The sequence below is a fragment of the Nothobranchius furzeri genome, chromosome 5 (assembly GCF_043380555.1).
Source record: "Nothobranchius furzeri strain GRZ-AD chromosome 5, NfurGRZ-RIMD1, whole genome shotgun sequence".
NCBI classification, from domain to species: Eukaryota; Metazoa; Chordata; class Actinopteri; order Cyprinodontiformes; family Nothobranchiidae; genus Nothobranchius; species Nothobranchius furzeri.
This window is the reverse complement of record NC_091745.1, coordinates 76,908,588-76,926,293: the sequence shown is the minus strand read 5'-3', so window position 1 is coordinate 76,926,293 and position 17,706 is coordinate 76,908,588. Positions and strand designations below refer to the sequence as shown.

At 46.9% G+C, this 17,706-nt stretch overlaps 1 protein-coding gene across 3 annotated transcripts; it reads right to left on the bottom strand.

The window, feature by feature from the left end:
- Positions 1–449: 449 nt before the first annotated feature.
- On the bottom strand, positions 450–16,795 carry si:dkeyp-69b9.3 (myocardin). 3 transcript variants are annotated; one of them, XM_015950362.3, is made up of 16 exons: positions 16,664–16,795; positions 15,715–15,862; positions 8,980–9,033; positions 7,057–7,109; positions 6,821–6,887; positions 6,030–6,155; positions 4,380–4,564; positions 4,114–4,254; positions 2,946–3,117; positions 2,675–2,834; positions 2,443–2,563; positions 1,798–2,358; positions 1,608–1,706; positions 1,313–1,435; positions 1,176–1,230; positions 450–1,085 (listed from the first exon to the last, which is right to left on the bottom strand). In XM_015950362.3, exons 2-16 carry the CDS (start codon positions 15,767–15,769, stop codon positions 676–678), a joined length of 2,382 nt encoding a protein of 793 aa, XP_015805848.3. In that variant the 5' UTR covers positions 15,770–15,862; positions 16,664–16,795; the 3' UTR covers positions 450–675. The 3 variants fall into 3 exon arrangements, with proteins under 3 accessions (XP_015805848.3, XP_015805850.3, XP_015805849.3); XM_015950364.3 differs by having other exon boundaries at positions 1,313–1,393; positions 16,664–16,793; XM_015950363.3 differs by having other exon boundaries at positions 2,952–3,117; positions 16,664–16,793.
- Between the last annotated feature and the right edge of the window lie 911 nt (positions 16,796–17,706).

Sequence of the window (17,706 nt, the reverse complement as noted above, 5' to 3'; positions counted from 1 at the left end):
CTGCGACTGATGGTTAGCGCTCTCTCGTTTACTGTAGTAATGATAGCTGACGGAAGGGGTGAGAGATCTGTGGCTGTTTGTGTTTAAAAGCTAGCTCGTTTAGCAGATTTGCCACTAAGGCTTTAAACGCGCTATTGGAGAGCAGAGACGGGACGCAGCGGTGACAGAACCCCACAGGAAAAGCAGCACGCCCTCCGTTGTCCAGGCGGGGAATGTCATTGCAACACTCCCCAGGCAACGGAGAAGTCTGAAAGGAAAACGTCTCCATCAGCGCGTGTGCGCAGCTCGGCACCGGCGTTGATGAAAAAATGTATAAACTAAAGGATTCAGGGGTTAGGAGTGTAATCGGAGGGTTGCAGATTCAAACCCGTTCAGGTTTGTGGTTGGAGGACCGTTTTGTTTTGTTGCTTTTAGTAATGAAACAGATAAGTGGTGCAAAGCTAGCTCTGGTTTAGCACTGGAACCTGATTGGTGGAAGAAAACACTTTTGTCCCATTAAGGGTAAGTCTAACGGGACGGCTGTAAAGAAACCTGCCCTCGACGTCGCGTGGAGCCGGGGACTCCGACAGCCTGTTGAAGATGGAAGCTGTGCCCTAAAAGAATGTAAACGTCTTGCTACGGTCATAACTATCAGTAAAACAGCTACTACACATAAAAAAACAAACGCACGTGCCTTCACCACTGTTCTATCAACAGATCCAGCACTCGATTCACATTCAGATCAGAATCCAGACTGAAATCCGTCTCAACAAAGGGAGCTTTAGGCGGGGTGAGGGGGTAGATGCCAGACGTTAGGGTTTCGAGCCAGTCGGCGGCGTCAAACAGCGTGGGAGCCCGTCGTTTTCGTGACTTTCTCGTGGACGGAGGAGGGGAGATACAGATTGGAGGAGGAGGAGGAGGAGCGGGGACAACCTGGCTTGGGTTGATTACAGCTGGAGATGGAGGAAGCTCCAGCAAGAGAGAAGAGCAGAGAGGCGAGGGCAGGAAGTTGTCATCGTGCTGCTGAAGAGACGGTTGCGTTTGAGGGGAAGGAGGCTTGGGGGCAGAGTGGGCAGGGGATTTATGATCAGAGACATTAAGAGAGCCTGGAAGAAGTGTAGTAAAAAAAGATTAGACAGTGGAAGAAATACACGTGCTGTTAAAGATAAATCCCCGATGCATTGTGCGAGACTCACCTTCAGAAGTTATGGGCTCATTGAGGATGTCATCAATGGACTGTCGAGGGTCCATCTGTTGCCAAGGGAGACAAAGGGCTCCTCACATTATTGCGCAAGAGAACTTCTTGTTTATTTCCCGCCGGCTGCAGACTCACCTGTGCCTTCTGGATAGCCTCCTGAAGTTCTTCCTCCAAGCTCCGAATGCCAGGTGAGGTCTGGACAGGACTCGCCGTAATCTGCAGTGGCAGCTCAAAGTCACGGCCAATCACATCACACGGCTGGCAGCAAACCGCATGATTAGAAAGCACAGGGAAATTAGTTGACAGCCGGCAATGGAAGCATGTTCCCAAGAGCAGTAGAGACGCTCCGCAGCAAAAGGCTGTTCAGTGTGTCTCGGAAAATGAAACAGGAAATGGTGTTGGAGACTGATGTATGTTTTAGTGTGATTACCTGAGTAAACAGCACCTCTGTTTGTGCATTTGCTTCCGTCTTCCCCCTAGGGCATCCTAGATCCTGTTGCAGGAACGGATGAATGGACCCCTCACCAGACTGGTGGATTGAAGGCGTGAGATCATCAGTCACTCGGACACAGGAATAGTTTTTCCAAACATTTAAAGGTCAAAGACTGGTCTGTCCTCACCTGATTGCTAATGTACATAGAGGAGGGCCTGCTCCTCCTCCGTCCCCTCATCTGTAGCCCCATGCTTAGTTCCTGCTGCTGCAGCTGTTCGTTTTCCACTTTCCAGAGAGTCCCACACTGCAGGGGTGAGGAGGACGACATGGGTAAACTGGGACTCGGCGTTCCTGAGGCGGTGCTGGCGGGAGCCATGAAGACAGTGCCGGTGAGATGGCACTGTTCACCTGCCAAACTGACTGATGCAGCATTTGTGAACGCATTCGGGACGACGTTCAAAGCGCCGTTTGGATCTCTGTTTGGGTCACTGAGAATCCCATTAGGAATTCCTCCATCATGGACGTACAGCTGTTGGTTCGGGCTGCCGCAGGGCGAGTCCTGACCGGAGCTGGAGCTTGAGCCGGGGCTCTGATTTGGTTGCAGCAGCGAGCAGGAAGGGTCGGAAATGGGAGCAGGGGCGGGACAAGCGTGCGGAAGCTGGAAGGGACGAAGCCGCTGCAACAACGCAGGCTTGGTGCCGGAGACAGGGAGGCCGCGCTTACGCAGCTGCTGCCGCAACTCCGACACCTGAGGGAGCAGAAGGAAGTCACAGTTTCATCAGTTTCTATCTGCATCATCTACAAAATCTGTGAGCGGATACGTTTTTCTTACCGTTAAGTCAACCAGATTGGCTGGAAGAAGCTCAGGTTTGGGCGCAGGGCTCATGTCCGCGGCGGGGGGGAGACTGGGTGGCGCGGCTCGAGAAGACTTCACCAGATCATTGTGATCTCCGCTGAAGAAATGACAGAATTGTTAACCCCAGACCAAGCGCTTGTGGATAACGTGAAGATGTGATTAAGTCAGATCACAGCGACTCAGCTGACGTTTCATGCAGTTTGCATACTTGGACACGGCTGGAAGCGGCGGCTGAGGTGGTAGTTGCTGCTGCTGTTGGCTCTGCATGATTTGAAACTGGAGAAACACCTGCTGCTGTGTCAGGAGATGGGAATAGGCCGGGTCTAAAGGCTGGGTGGGGGTGGGGCTCTGCTGTTTGGCTCCTCCCACTTGAAACAAAAAAAAACAGTGTCCAGTTAAACGCTCACCTGCAAGGGCAACCCGCTGACTTGTTTAAGTCAGTTACTTTCAAACAAAAGCAGAAAATGTGAGTGTTTTACCAGCACCTCCGTTTCCAGACGCTCCCCTCTGGTCCGGAGGAATGTACTGATGATATTTGAGCTTTCTCATTTTGGGTTTAATGTCCCGTGGTTTCCGCGAGTGGGCGAGGTGGTTAAAGTTTAAGGGCGGGGGCAGAGACGAGGAGCAGGCGGGGCTGGGAGGCCGAGCTGTCTGCAAACACACAGCATGCTCACACTGTAACCACGACGCGGTCCTTCCGGTGCACGTAGAGAACAGCATGTGGAGCATCAACGGAAACGTCAAGTCATTTTACAATGTTTGGCCTGTTTGCCCTGTGTTTAAAGAGCAAGTCACCCCCTACAATAAACTTACTTCACTCTCACTTCATGTTTGAAAAATGCAACAAATGCTGTTGCTTGGCAGACCGAGAGGGCGGAGCCGCTAACAAATACACACACACACACAGGCTCACAATGGCATTATGACATCAGAATATACCAGATGACATCATAGCATACCTCCTAGCCAATAGCGGTGGCAGATTTAAATTCAAATACAGTGCAGAATTTTTCCCTGACGACGGCGCAACACTGACAGTTTTAGGCAGAATATTTGAATTTTAACCAAGATGCACTGAACTGCCAAATTATTGACAACACGTGTCTGTAGCATGATTAGACACTCCTTTATATAGTTCATCAGCAAAAAAAATGTGATTTGGGGGTGACTTGCTCTTTAAGGTTCAATTCTTTCAAAAAATACATGTAAATGCCTCTCAAATCTCCTGATGACGGTGGCGCTGGTTCTGACCCCCCCCCCCCCCCCCCCCCCCACGCGGCTTGTGTGGGAATGTGTTAACCTGCATGGCAAACGCCAAGCCCTCCCACAAGTACAAATGGACAGTAATGAATGCAGAGCAGCTTGCAGCAGTGTTGTGTTGATATTTTTTAAATAAAAACACAGGTGTGGCCGTCCTGTTAGGTTAAAGACCTCCGTAAGGCTCTGGAGCTGTACACCAGCTGTTAGCCTGATCCAAGCAGGAGCACACAGTCTTACTTTCATTACAATATCGCTTCTGTGGATGAAAATCTCCAGAAAATGCATTTCCTTAAATGCTGCACACCGTTTGATCTTCATGGTTTATCAAATAAAACATCCTACACATAAAGGGAATGTCGGTGAAAGGCTGCGTTAGCCTCTCGTTACCTTTGGCAGTAAGGGCGTTGCCTGAGAAGTCAGATACATCCCATTTGGTCTTCCAGTTGTTGCCATGGAGTTAGATTCACCCCTCGTTACACTCGGAGGTTGTCTGATGCCCACGGTTGCCGGGAGCAACGTCAAACCAGACTAAAAGCAGAAAATCAGAAAATCAGCTCTATGACACAAAGATCGGATCATGAACTCACTCCTCAGTTAATAATATTCTATTCACCATATTAGTTTAAAATAAGATGTTTGGGCACTTTAATCACCTGAGCGTGGCTTGGACTCTGACTGAGGGTCAGTCCCGCAGCTGAGCAGTCACTTAATGATTGGTCAACTGGGAGTCCAGCTGGTAAAGGGGAGATTGTCGGGGATTGGTGAGAGCTATGGTGCTCAGAGACGGGGGAGGAGGAGATGTCATCTTCGAAGACATCGGTGGGGAAAGAGGCAGGACCTGAGGAAATGATGGTGAAAGGAGGCAAGAGCAAAAGGTAAGCAAAGGAGTCGGGATCCAAAAACTTTAAGAAAGGGAGATTCTGTCAGCTGGATGATGCGAAAGCCTCGAGTCAACATCACTGCTTCATAAACTCATTTAAAGGGGTTTTAAAATGTTGTTTCAGTTGACATTTTCTCTTTGTAACAATTCCAGTTGGTGTTGTGTCTTTATACCAATAAAAGGCCTGATTAGTCACCTTTACTATAAAGGTAAAACAGCTAAACGTGTGGATAGTGCACTGAAAGTGTGCAAAAATGGCCCGTCGAGCTTCAAACTCACTCTCAAAAAGGTCTTGGATAAAAACTTGGCACTAAAGCTGGGGTACGCAGTTTTAAAAATGTTAAACAAGCTTTAGAAAATGCTTAAATGTAACTTTCTGATCCTGTTCTATGATATTAAGCAGGAAATCGTTCGTGATTCACATTCCCCTAAGCCCCTCCCCTTGTCTCTGTTGAACCTGTCACACGAGCAGAGCGTTGACCAATAAAGTTGTGTGTCCACAAGAGGGAGAAGTCAATCGTTCCCAATCGTTACAAGCGGGACCAGACCGCTGTGACCGGGAGCCCTGGCCTTCCAGATCAGGTCATTCTCCACGGGCGGAGATCAGCGGGACATTAGCTACATGCTAACGCAGTAAAACAACTCCTCGCTCTACTGCGTTTTTCTTGCTAAAAACGCCTGGAAAAACTCTTGTTAGCTTCAGGTTACCATGTAGCTAATGCTCTGCAGATCACCAACCGTGGAGTGGTGTCGACCCAAGCTGGGCAAGCGGCCCACCAGGACAGTGCCAGAATGCCAGATAGGCCAGTCCACCCCTGCTTTCAGCTCTTTCCAGGAGGGGAGCAGAAGCTATAGCCGTTCCAGATCCCCTCCTCCTCCCCTTGATGACGTTACCCTCCAGACAGCAGGTTTCACTCGAGGATGATGCGCGTACTATTTTCTAAAGAGTTTTCATTCAGGTGGTTCTTCTGTTGTCCATTGTCCAGGGGCGTGTCCAGGGAGTGGCCTGGGGTAGCACATGCCACCCTTGGAATCTGATTGGCCACCCCAGGTGCCACCACACTAATCAACCTTTAAATAGGCTTTTCAATTTCCACTAAAGGCTTGGGGGTAAAACAAAAAAGCATAACCATTGGTGCCACCCATGCACAAAGTTGTGCCTGAACTGGGCCACCCCATTTTAAAAGATCTGGACACGCCACTGCCATTGTCCTCTTTTTTTAAAACACTAACTGCACAAAATGGTCAGGTCCAAGAACTTGACAGAAAATAAAGAAAACTTAGGACAAATTTCCAGGAAAAACATGGAAAACCCTTAAGATCAAAGCCACTTTCAAAGATGACAAGAACTTCTGGCTCCTTGGAAGAAATTAGAGACAGTTTTAAAGTTTTGCACTGGAAAACATGGATGATGTTGACTCACAGTTCTCTGGGGACACAGTGGACTCTAGCTGTTGCTCTGCAGGTGCTGGAGGTCGTTGGGTCCTCTCGGTGAGGTCCTGACTGGGACGAGTCTTCCTCTGCCTCTGGGCCCCACATACGGTCCTCTCTACGGGTGGAAGACACAGCGAGGGATGTTCCGGACAGAAAATGGAGAGGACATATGGGAGATCAGCTGAGAGAGTGAGGAAAAGGAAGGGAGATACGCTACAGGACTGCAGAACATATGTGATGTGAGTGTGCACAACAGTTTCTCCACAGGCAACCAGGCCCGGCTCAAACCAGCAGAGGCATCACAAAACAGTAAACACTCTGCCCACAGGGAGATGTGCATGCACACATTTGCACAGATGTTTAAAAAAATATCAGAAAACGAGTATTAAGGACATTTTGAAAAGCCGCATGCTGTAATAACAGGGTTAAGGGAGGAGGAAGAGGAGAGATAAGAAGGGACCAGAGAGTGATTTGTCACTAATGGCAGAAAATGAAGGCTGTGATTGTCAGATTAGTGTTTTTATCACGTGCAGCCGGTCACAGATCTTGTGATGTAGCATTACAGCGCGCGACAAGGTCGCTTTTGGATTTAACTGACAGCTGATGAACCACTGAGTGCTCAGAGAAGATTTACACGTTTGATTTCCTTCCACGGTTACTGTAAGATGGCACTGCAGATTTGACACGGGGAGGAATGAGGGTCAGTTATCGTGCACCGAGCCAGGAGTGCGAGGGTAAAGCAAGAGGGAGACAGCAACATCACCATCAGTGTGGTGTCACCTTGTGGCGTTTCAGGGTTCAGACCACCAGGGGGCAACTTCTGAGCAGCACCGTCGTCAGCGGGACGCTGCATCAGGAGGAATCAGGTCAGACAGCCGTAATAATGCAGGGGTGTTATTGAACCTCTCCAATAGGAATAAAGCTTCATTACGTCAGACCCTCAGCTACGGATTTCATTTTATTTTGTTTTGTTTTTTAAGGACTTTATTTAAAAAAAGATTTTCTGTATGACTTACTTGAACTTCACTCTGGTTCTTTTCTGGTTTTTGAGGGCAGGAAGACTTCAACCCTGTTTAGACAGACAGATCCTGTTAGGAATGTGAAGGAGAAGTTTTTCTTCCAATCCAGAGTAGCACATTGGGATTATTTCTAAGGAAGTGCTTGCATGAAGCTTCTCATCGATAAAAGTTACGGCATGAATCTCCTCGGAGGCGCCTGGAGCCGTGAGCGCGCCCTGCTTCTGCACTTCAAGCAGCACACGTCTAACAACCACACCTGAAAATAAGAGTTGTCTTTGGAAGATCAGGTCAGGGCTTCAGCGGTTTTCATGGGTGTGTTTTATGTTGTCACTTGGACTTTGCACGTCTGCTCTTTCATTCTGGAATCTTTGATGGGTTTTGCACAAACGCGACATAAGTTTGATGATTCTGGAATCTGTTGGATGTGACTGTTCATCTGCGTGTCACGATGTGTCACTCCACAAACTAAAGCGATGCTCTCACATCTTACACTTCCAAAGCAAACACAGGCATTGCTGTCATCTGTAATTGTGCTTTCATGGTTACCATGGTGACACACACGCCATTAGCAGCAGAATTAACATTTCTTATAACCGTGGGTGTTTTTATGTGTTTAATGCAGTTTTTACATTTGGAGTTTTCATAACTTAGTTTGTTAGAAAACATACATCCAGTGTTTAAACCCCCTGTGAGTCGCTGCAGACGGCTGCTCACACTGAGCCAGGATCTGGTGCAGCTTTCATCCTGTTAAAAGGAAGTTTTTCTTTCCGCTGTCTCTGCATGCTTTCTCCTGTTTCAGGAAGTAGAATAGCTGGAGTAGAGGCAGAGCACAAAAAACTAGTTTTGGAGTCTTATTTCCTGATATTTAGACATCTCTCCTCTGATTGGCTAACAGCAACACGACTCTACCACTGACTGTTTGCTCTGCAACGTTGATGTTCTGTCTCCACAAACAACGCAAACCTGGAGGAGTTCTGCCGTGTGGTGGAGTTGCTAACACTAATGGTTAGCTTCTACTAGCCGAGACGTTCTCTGATGTTTCCTGGACGCTAAACCAACAACAGCCTTCCCCGTTGTGAGTCCAGATGGGCGAGTCCATGAATGTGACATAGATCTGTCAGGGTTTTCTAATCCTAGAGTTTCACCGTCTGTTTTCTATCAGAAGCTAATGCAGGAGATAGGTGTAGGAGACTATTTTCATGTTCAGCCTGCATGACTCAGACCTCAGAGTGACCCGTTAGAATCAGACACAATCATTAAAAATGGTTTTTGAGTGTTCCACAAGTAAATGCTGATATAAATAATCTTTGTCTTGACTTTTGGAGTTGATTCTGGAAATATTTAAGCAAACAAAGCAACAGTTATCCGTCATATATATATACATATATGTATATATATGTATATATATATACATATATATATATATATATATATATATATATATATATATATATATATATATATATATGTATATATTTACATATACATATATATACATATATGTATATATATATGACGGATAACTGTTGCTTTGTTTGCTTAAATATTTCCAGAATCAACTCCAAAAGTCAAGACAAAGATTATTTATATCAGCATTTACATATATATATATATATATATATATATATATATATATATATATATATATATATATATATATATATATATATATATATATATATGTGTGTGTGTGTGTGTGTGTGTGTGTGTGTGTGTGTGTGTGTGTGTGTGTGTGTGTGTGTGTGTGTGTGCACGTGTATAAAGGAGACTAAAGTCAAATGTGCAATAAAGTCTGAGGGATCAATAATCCATCATCTTTCAGTGAGAGAAGGTGAGTCTGACGTCATTTCTAACAAATGTAACCTACAGTGGTGGCGTAGATGGCTCGATCACAAGGTTAATGATACATTCAAGACTAACCTGAGTCCGCATTGATTTCGCTCAGCCTTCGGTTTTGAATCCTCAGCTGCAGGACTGAAAGACACAAACGGAGAATGAGCTAAAGACAGAGAAACATCTGGAATCGGAACTCCTGCTGATGAGCCATCAGAAGGTGAGAGCCGATTGATGTCAGACTGCTAACTGATGCCACCTTGACTTTGCAGTTCTTGTGAAATGTGCGTCTCCTTGGGTGTCCGCGGACATGCAAACACCAGAAACTCACACGTTAGCATTCAGCACACACGCCAACAGGTGAAGCTGGGCAGGGACGGGCCTGGGGAACATTCTGGCACGCTGAGATCTGAGAGACCTGACAAGCCGGGTGGAGGAGGAGGAGGAGGAGGAGGCGGGGGTGCAGGCAGTAACTATTTATCTCTCAGTATATCTATTTCTGTTGGTCCCATCCCCCCTTCAGCTGTCCCTCTACATCCTCTGCTGCTCACGTCATCCTCATTTCTGCTGCTTCCTGCTCTCTCTGACAAGCCACAACAAAAGTTTACAAATCTGGATTTGCTCTCCTTCTCATTTATTTGAAGCTAAGGCCGAACTGCTCTTTTAGTTCTTTTATTCTAGATTACATATCATAACTGTTAGTGTGGGATCACGGTAAACATTTAGACCCAAACCTGGATTTATTGAGATAAATCTAAAATCTTGGAACCATAAAAGTACATTTAGGATGATCGCGGATGAGAAACTCGCAGGGAGAACCAGGCAAATACCTTTTCCCCATTTGAAAATGAAGCTTTACTTTGGAGGAAGAACCTGACGCCACAGGTCAGCTAAAGCTGTCGGATTAGATTATCGCTCTCTCCAGCTCACGTAGGATTTCAAACAGAGCAGCTGCCTACAGAATCACGTTTTCCAGCATCTGTTAGTACACCTAAGGTACTGTCGTTTTCACACCTTTCTATTTTGCAGCCATTTACGACAGCTGCCTGGGAACTCAGCCGCCGCTACAACTTGTGGCGTTACGACGAGCAGAGACGCTGCTGCTCGCCACAGAGCGTTGCTTTCATCCTGAAAGCTGGGTGAGGTTTCTGTCTCATCAGTAAAACGTTTCATTCATAAACGCATGCGGAAACCATCAGACCCTTAAAGCTCAGCGTTACGTCAGGTTTTGTTTGTTAAATGTTCTTCTTTTATATTAACGATACAAAAATCTGAACAAGTCATTCTTCGTCGTCTTCCTCCGCTTATCAGGGTCCGGGTCGTGGGGGCAGCATCCCAACTAGGGCGCTCCAGACCGTCCTCTCCCCGCCACCTCAACCAGCTCCTCCGGCAGGACCCCAAGGCGTTCCCGGACCAGATTGGAGATGTAACCTCTCCAACGTGTCCTGGGTCGACCCGGGGGCCTCCTGCCGGCAGGACCTGCCCGAAACACCTCCCCGGGGAGGCGTCCAGGAGGCATCCTGACCAGATACCCAAACCACCTCAACTGGCTCTTTTCGATCCGGAGGAGCAGCGGTTCTACTCCGAGTCCCTCCCGAATGTCCGAGCTCCTCACCCTATCTCTAAGGCTGAGCCCGGCCACCCTACGGAGGAAACTCGTTTCGGCCGCTTGTATCCGCGATCTCGTTCTTTCGGTCATTACCCAAAGCTCATGACCATAGGTGAGGATTGGGACGTAGATCGACCGGTAAATCGAGAGCCTGGCTTTCTGGCTCAGCTCCCTCTTCACCACGACAGATCGGCTCAGCGTCCGCATCGCTGCAGACGCCGAACCAATCTGCAACAAGTCATTCTTCCCAGGTTTAATTCGTTTGATGACATCACAATGCAACTCATTTGCATATTGCAACAGACTTTACAATGCCTGCTTCACAGCAGCTGCATGTGCATCGATTAAGTGCTTCATTGCAGATGAACATGTGCACAGCCGAGCTTTCTGCTGCACACAACACGGCCAGGCCTCTTATATAGAAGCGATGGAAACCCCTCATGTTCAGGATCTTACAGTATGTTTATGTTTATGTTTATTTATTTAGCAGATGCTTTTATCCAAAGCGACTTACAGTTTATAACCTATAGGGCGTGTTGTGATCTGTGGGGGAAACCAGAGTACCCGGAGGAAACCCACGCACGCACGGGGAGAACACGCAACTCCACGCAGAAAGGCCGCAGCCGAGTTTCGAGCCTGCAACCTTCGTGCTGCGAGGCAACAGTGCTAACCACTGCGCCACCATGCAGCCCCAGTACCTACAGATGAATGTGAAATTAAGTTTTAGAGGTTTAGTTTTAAAATAACAGATTACATTTAAGTGAGAAATACACAACAGAAATGTAACTGCAGCTACTTCTGAGCCAAAGCTGCCACAGGGCATGCTCTGATCTGTTAACACACTTGCTGAAAACGCAACATTACACAGATGTAACACACACACACACACACACACACACACCAGGCAGCTGGTGTGGATCCAGCTGAAGAGAGAGGAACTGCAGTGTTAAAGCTCAGATGTAAGCAGGTCTGCAGTCCTCAGAAGGAGGAGTTTTTCTGTCTGTGTGAACGGGATCAGCTGATGATCACAGCAACACTAAAACGCTGAAAGGTGACTGATTATCTCGGTTATCCTGGGGTTACCTCATGAAGCATCAGATGGTTTTTGTTGAAACTCTAAGAAAATGCTTAATTGATGAACTTCTATATCCGTTTAACCAAATTCAACATGGCCACCACAGCTGGCCTACGTTGATGACCTACCGGGGTTTAAATCTGTAAACGTTTAGATGAAAACTCTGATTTGGAGCATAAATTTGCACATTAGACGGGCTTCCTCAATGTTTGCCTTTCAAAGACAACAGTACAGCGTGGTTTGTCAACGTTTTGGTTTTTTAATCCATCCATCCATTCATTACTTGTTATTTTACTTTTCTTTTATTCTCGAGTTGCACAATGTAACACTATGGTCAACTTTGTTATAAACTGCATTATAAATAAAGCGGAGTGGTGCAGAGCGCTAACAGCGTACGAGAGCTTTGCTTAAATGTTTTGTCGTTACCTGCAGGAGTCAACCTTGATGATCCAAATAAATATGGCAACCATGGCTAATGGATCTCAGAAAAATGAATAAAAACCCGTTTCTTTTGAAATATATTTAATTAAAACTTTACACAATTTTTCACAATAAATATTCCTGCCATCTATGGGCATTATGAGGCGAACTCCGACGGCCAAAAGCGAAGTCAACACAAAATGGAAGAGACGAAATCTGCAGTGGGGATTAGAAAATAGCCTTTTTAGCTGCTTGCAGTCATTTTTACGTTCTTTTGGGTACCCATGGTCCGGAAGTAGATGAGCGTGACTTAGGGTGTTTCTCAATGCCAAGGAACCTTGCCTTGATGTCTTGGCCCCGCCCCGGTTGCCTAGGAGATACGTCATTGGGAGCTGCCAAGACGTGTTCCAATGTTCATGTTCTACCGAGGCGTGTGTTCTCCGTTTGTTAGCCGTTTAGCTAGCTGAGCAAGGATACACGGGAGGTGTCTTGTAGCCTAGCCTTGGTCAAAAATTACCCAGAATACACCGCAGTATTTTCAAAAGGACGGCGGATCAGAAGCTGGCAGCTACTTCAGGGACAATTTTCAAGTTTAAAAGTAAGTCAGCTAATTTAAGATATTTTTTTTAGATCCAAAGAAGTTATCTGTGGTTGGTTAGTTGCTTCGTAGTTGCAGCTTTGGTGGCTAGCGGGTAGTACTCACTGATATTTTTAATTTAATAAACATATACACAATTTAAAAAGTAAAAGTCTCGTTATATATTTATATTGTAACTAATACATAAAAAATATAATGTTATGTCACGTGACGTTACCGCCGTGGAGGCCGTGGTCACGTGATGCAAGTCTGTTCCATTTAACCATTTTCTTTGACCAAGGAAGGATAGTGTCCTTGCAAGCAAGGCGCCTGGCCTCGCAAGACATCGCCTCACTAGGCCAGGCACCTTGACACAGAGAAACACCCTTAGGCTCCCTAAATAAGCACACTAGAGACAAAGGTGCTGCGCCCTTTGCTGTACTGGAGGAGAATTACTTCACAACACTGACACACCAACTGAAAAGTACAAAAGGAAAACATCTCCGTTAATGTAAGTGTGAGCGCAAAGTTGCTAACGGAAAAAACTTGCCTTTACAACCGAGAAGGCAGAGTTACTCAACTGCAGTTTTCTGGCTAAATGGTCCACCAACCTCCGTTAGCTTCAGTCAGCAGAGTTAGCTTCAGTCAGCAGAGTTAGCTTCGGTCAGCTAAGTTAGCTTCGGTCAGCTGAGTTAGCTTCAGTCAGCTGAGTTAGCTTCGGTCAGTCAGCAGAGTTAGCTTCGGTCAGCTGAGTTAGCTTCGTTCAGCTAAGTTAGCTTCGGTCAGCTGAGTTAGCTTCGGTCAGTCAGCAGAGTTAGCTTCAGTCAGCAGAGTTAGCTTCAGTCAGCAGAGTCAGCTTCAGTCAGCTAAGTTAGCTTCGGTCAGCTGAGTTAGCTTCGGTCAGCTGAGTTAGCTTCGGTCAGCTGAGTTAGCTTCGGTCAGTCAGTAGCTTCAGTCAGCTGAGTTAGCTTCAGTCAGTCAGCAGAGTTAGCTTCGGTCAGCAGAGTTATCTTCGGTCAGCTGAGTTAGCTTCAGTCAGCTGAGTTAGCTTCGGTCAGTCAGCAGAGTTAGCTTCGGTCAGCTGAGTTAGCTTCGTTCAGCTAAGTTAGCTTCGGTCAGCTGAGTTAGCTTCGGTCAGTCAGCAGAGTTAGCTTCAGTCAGCAGAGTTAGCTTCAGTCAGCAGAGTCAGCTTCGGTCAGCTAAGTTAGCTTCGGTCAGCTGAGTTAGCTTCGGTCAGCTGAGTTAGCTTCGGTCAGTCAGTAGCTTCAGTCAGCTGAGTTAGCTTCAGTCAGTCAGCAGAGTTAGCTTCGGTCAGCAGAGTTATCTTCGGTCAGCTGAGTTAGCTTCGGTCAGTCAGTAGCTTCAGTCAGCTGAGTTAGCTTCAGTCAGTCAGCAGAGTTAGCTTCGGTCAGCAGAGTTATCTTCGGTCAGCTGAGTTAGCTTCTACCTACGGCAGCTCACAGTTTAGTGACAAGATGCGAGACACGACCAAGATGGCGGTGGTGAGAACCGCCTATTTGGCGTCAGTTTAGCTCAGAAACCTTCGTGTGACGTCACAGAGGGTTCGTTCATAGTGATCAGCAAACCCAATGATTTATTCTATCTAAATAAGATCTGACCATAACAGATAAATCCATCAGTCATCAAACCCGATCATTTTAGTGTAGCTGCCATTCTTTCAAGGTTAGCTTCCTCTCATTTCTAAAACGAGAATAATAACTGTGCTCTTCATCCCCAGTCAGCAGAGACGAAGAAAGAGCCCGTACTTTTAGTTTAGCTCTGGTTCAGTTGGATTCATTATTCAAACACATTAAAATGCCATGCATGCACATGGGATATGCACAGATGGGACATCTGTCCACAGGCGCAGATCCGTCCCGCCAATTTCCTCACCAACTTTAAACGCATTATGCTTCTTTGTGTTCACTTGTAATTTATAATCAGCTGCGGTTGAGATTACGATAAAGTATTTAGGTTTAGCTCATCATCTTTAAATTCCTAAAACATTGGAACTTGTTCCAAAAGTTGACTTGAATTGTTGCTCATGGATTTGTGATTTTATGGGAATCTTACACAAGGATTTGGGGTATTTGTGAATGAAAAAAAAAGGTTTTTGTCGTTTATCTCATAGCTACAGTGTGGGTTGAAGAGTGGAGCACTAGAAAAGGATCAACTTCAACGTTCAAAGCCGAAGCAGCAAAACGGTTCCTTCACTCCTTAAGAGACACTGTGCAACTTTTTCATGTTTTAAATCAGTTTCTTGCAGAGCCGTGTCCAGGACTTTTAAAATGGGGTGGCCCATGTGGGGCACTTGTTCATGCATGGGTGGCACCAATGGTCATGCTTATTTATTTATTTACACAAATCGTTTACTTATTTATTTTTTACTTTCTAGTGAGTTTTTGAGTTTCACATTGCACGATCACCATTTTTTCCTCTTCATCTTCTAGTTTTGTGGTGGTTAGCAAGTCACTTCTTGTTGCATTACTGCCACCAACTGGAGTTGAGTAGGACTCTAAATAATATTTATGTAAATATGAAAAAATAATAAATAATATTAATACTACAGAAATGTTCTGTAGGCCTGGGCTAGTAAACAATGTTAAAGGTGCATGCTACCACACTGTTTTGGAGTTTACAACCCAAGCCTTTTGTCGACAATGTAAAGTAAATTTAAACTGGAACTTAGTAGGGTGGCACCTGGAGTGACCAATCAGATTCTAAGGGTGGCATGTGCTACCCCAGGCCACTCCCTGGACACGCCCCTGGTTTCTTGAGACAGTATGTGCTAAAACGACCCTTTACAGGGTTGACGAAATGTCACTAAGACCCCCACCATCCTCTGTGGCCAGAATATCGCACTTGCAACTTCAGAGTGCCGATAGCTGTGAAGTGAAGTGGAACTGGCATCCCAGAACTGCAGTCTGCTTACAGCACGTTTCCTGCACAGCTGATTGGTTTGATTTAGTGCTGACTGACTTCTGTAGACACTAATGAAAGCTGAGGAGACATCTCAGCTGTCAGTTTAAGGTGTTAAAACAATAAATGCATAGCAAGGAAGTAAGTTTCACACTAGGGGGTGCAAAAAGTAAAAGCAGTTTTCCTTTAAATTGGCATGATTGACGTCTGCTTGCTCCTCACCTGTGCGAAACTTGTTCCTGATGAGAAGCGACCTCTCGGAGGCCAGCAGAGTCATTCTGGAGGGCGAGGAGGGAGTAGGGGAGCAGAGAGAAAGAGGAAACTCCTGGTGTCGTCCTACCAGGAGGAACGGGCCTCTGTCCTTCTGTCTCTGCAGAAGACGCGGCAGAGAAAGAGAGACAGACGCTTGTTAATCTACTGATAGACAAGAAAAAGAAACAATACGAGGCACGCACACATAAGGAAATAGAGACATCTGAGGCCTGTGGGCAGACTGGTGAGCAGCTCTGGAAGCAGCAGGCCTCCCTTCAGACGGCAGCGTCACCGAGGCCCACCCACAGTCGGAGACGGAGCTAACGACACACAGAATTAAACAGACAAGAGAGCAAGGAGCCAGAGGGAGAAGAGGAGAGCCAGGCTTGCATGAGTGATGGTGACAGAAACCCCAGCAGATAGAGAGGCATCAGCGCCGGAGGACACCGGTGGTGACGGACAAACACAAACACCTCCAACATGGCACCAGACATTTGCACAGTTACTGTAGGACCAAGGATGGGACTCATGGAAGAGAGCTGCGGCATCTGCACAAGCTGCATCCGAGCACACGCACACAGCTTATTAACAATATTGATTTAAAGTGGCCAGCAGCAGAGCACCCAGAGGACGGCTGTTTGAGGCCAGTGTGCAAACACACACACACACACACATGCTCCAACAGCCGAGGTCATGCATACTAATCCGCCGCAGTGCTCTGTCCTGTTCCCAGTCGGACAAACACAAACTTCCCTTATTTACAAGGCAAAGAGTCCAAAACTCGGGCCGCTAATTCATGATTGCATTCCTGAAGCTGATAGAGATTTCATGTCTGGCAGAGGCATCGTCTCAGCGGGGCACACCAAGACGCTGAAAACACAAAGAGAATAAAAGCGAGAGAATGAAAGAGAATACTTACAGGGAAGAGGGGAGAACTGCGTCCTTCGGGGGAAATTGAAGTGGACTTAAGATTAAATTGAGAGAGGTGAAAGACGGAGGAAGAGAGGGAAAGAGAGAACTTCGTAGGGCGGTTAATGACAATTTCTTTCTGTCATGTTCTTTTCATATCCTGTTTTTCCCTCTCTTCTACTCTTCTCAGTTCCTCAGCTTTTGTCCTGAAGCTGCAGAAGAAGCGAGGTCTGTGGTCTCTTCGTCCTCTTACTCTGAATCTCTCTACCTCAGCCCCTCTCCCCTGTTCTTCCCCCCTCCCCAAAAGCATCCCAGATCCCCGGTGCCAACTGCGAGGGACTGTCAAACCTCACCCCCCCACCCCCCTGACCCCTCAGTGCCAGGCCCCCCTCCCCCTGGCACCTGCTGGCTGGGACTGGGACTCCTGGACTCCTGTGTTGCCGCTGGACTCTGACAGTTGATGGAATCAGAGCAGTTCCTTAATGTGAGGCGCCGAGTCGATACATAATCTGATGGATAGAAAAGTGAAAGCAGGATAAGGAGACGGTTTATTACACGGCAACCAGAGGAGCCCCGGAGTGTTTTCGACTCACATCAAATTATGAACCGCAGCAGGACTGCAGGCTCATATGCTCATGTCAGGATACCTCTGGGTCACCCTCTTAAAATGATTTAGTGGTGTGTGTGCGTGCATGTGTGTGTGTGAGGCACTGTAAAGTCACAGGTCAGTAAGCCAGCTTCCACCAGCCAACGCTACAGTGTGGATCAGCACAAGAGCAAAGCAAAATGACCTCAAATTCACCTGGAGAGCATTCTCCTGCGTGTGCTCGCTCGTTACACGTGTAGCTGGGCTGGGGGGCAGAAAGAGAGAGAGAGAGAGAGAGAAGTGGGGTAAAGCGAGGTTGTCAGTGGAGCACCTGTTCCTCCAGTTTGACAGACAGGCCGGCGTGTGCTGCTTCAGCAGGCCACAGAGCAGGGAGGGGAGGGTGGAGAAGGTGACGTGGGAGAAGACGGTGAGAAGTTGGAGGCGATGGGGTGGGTGCAGCATAACAT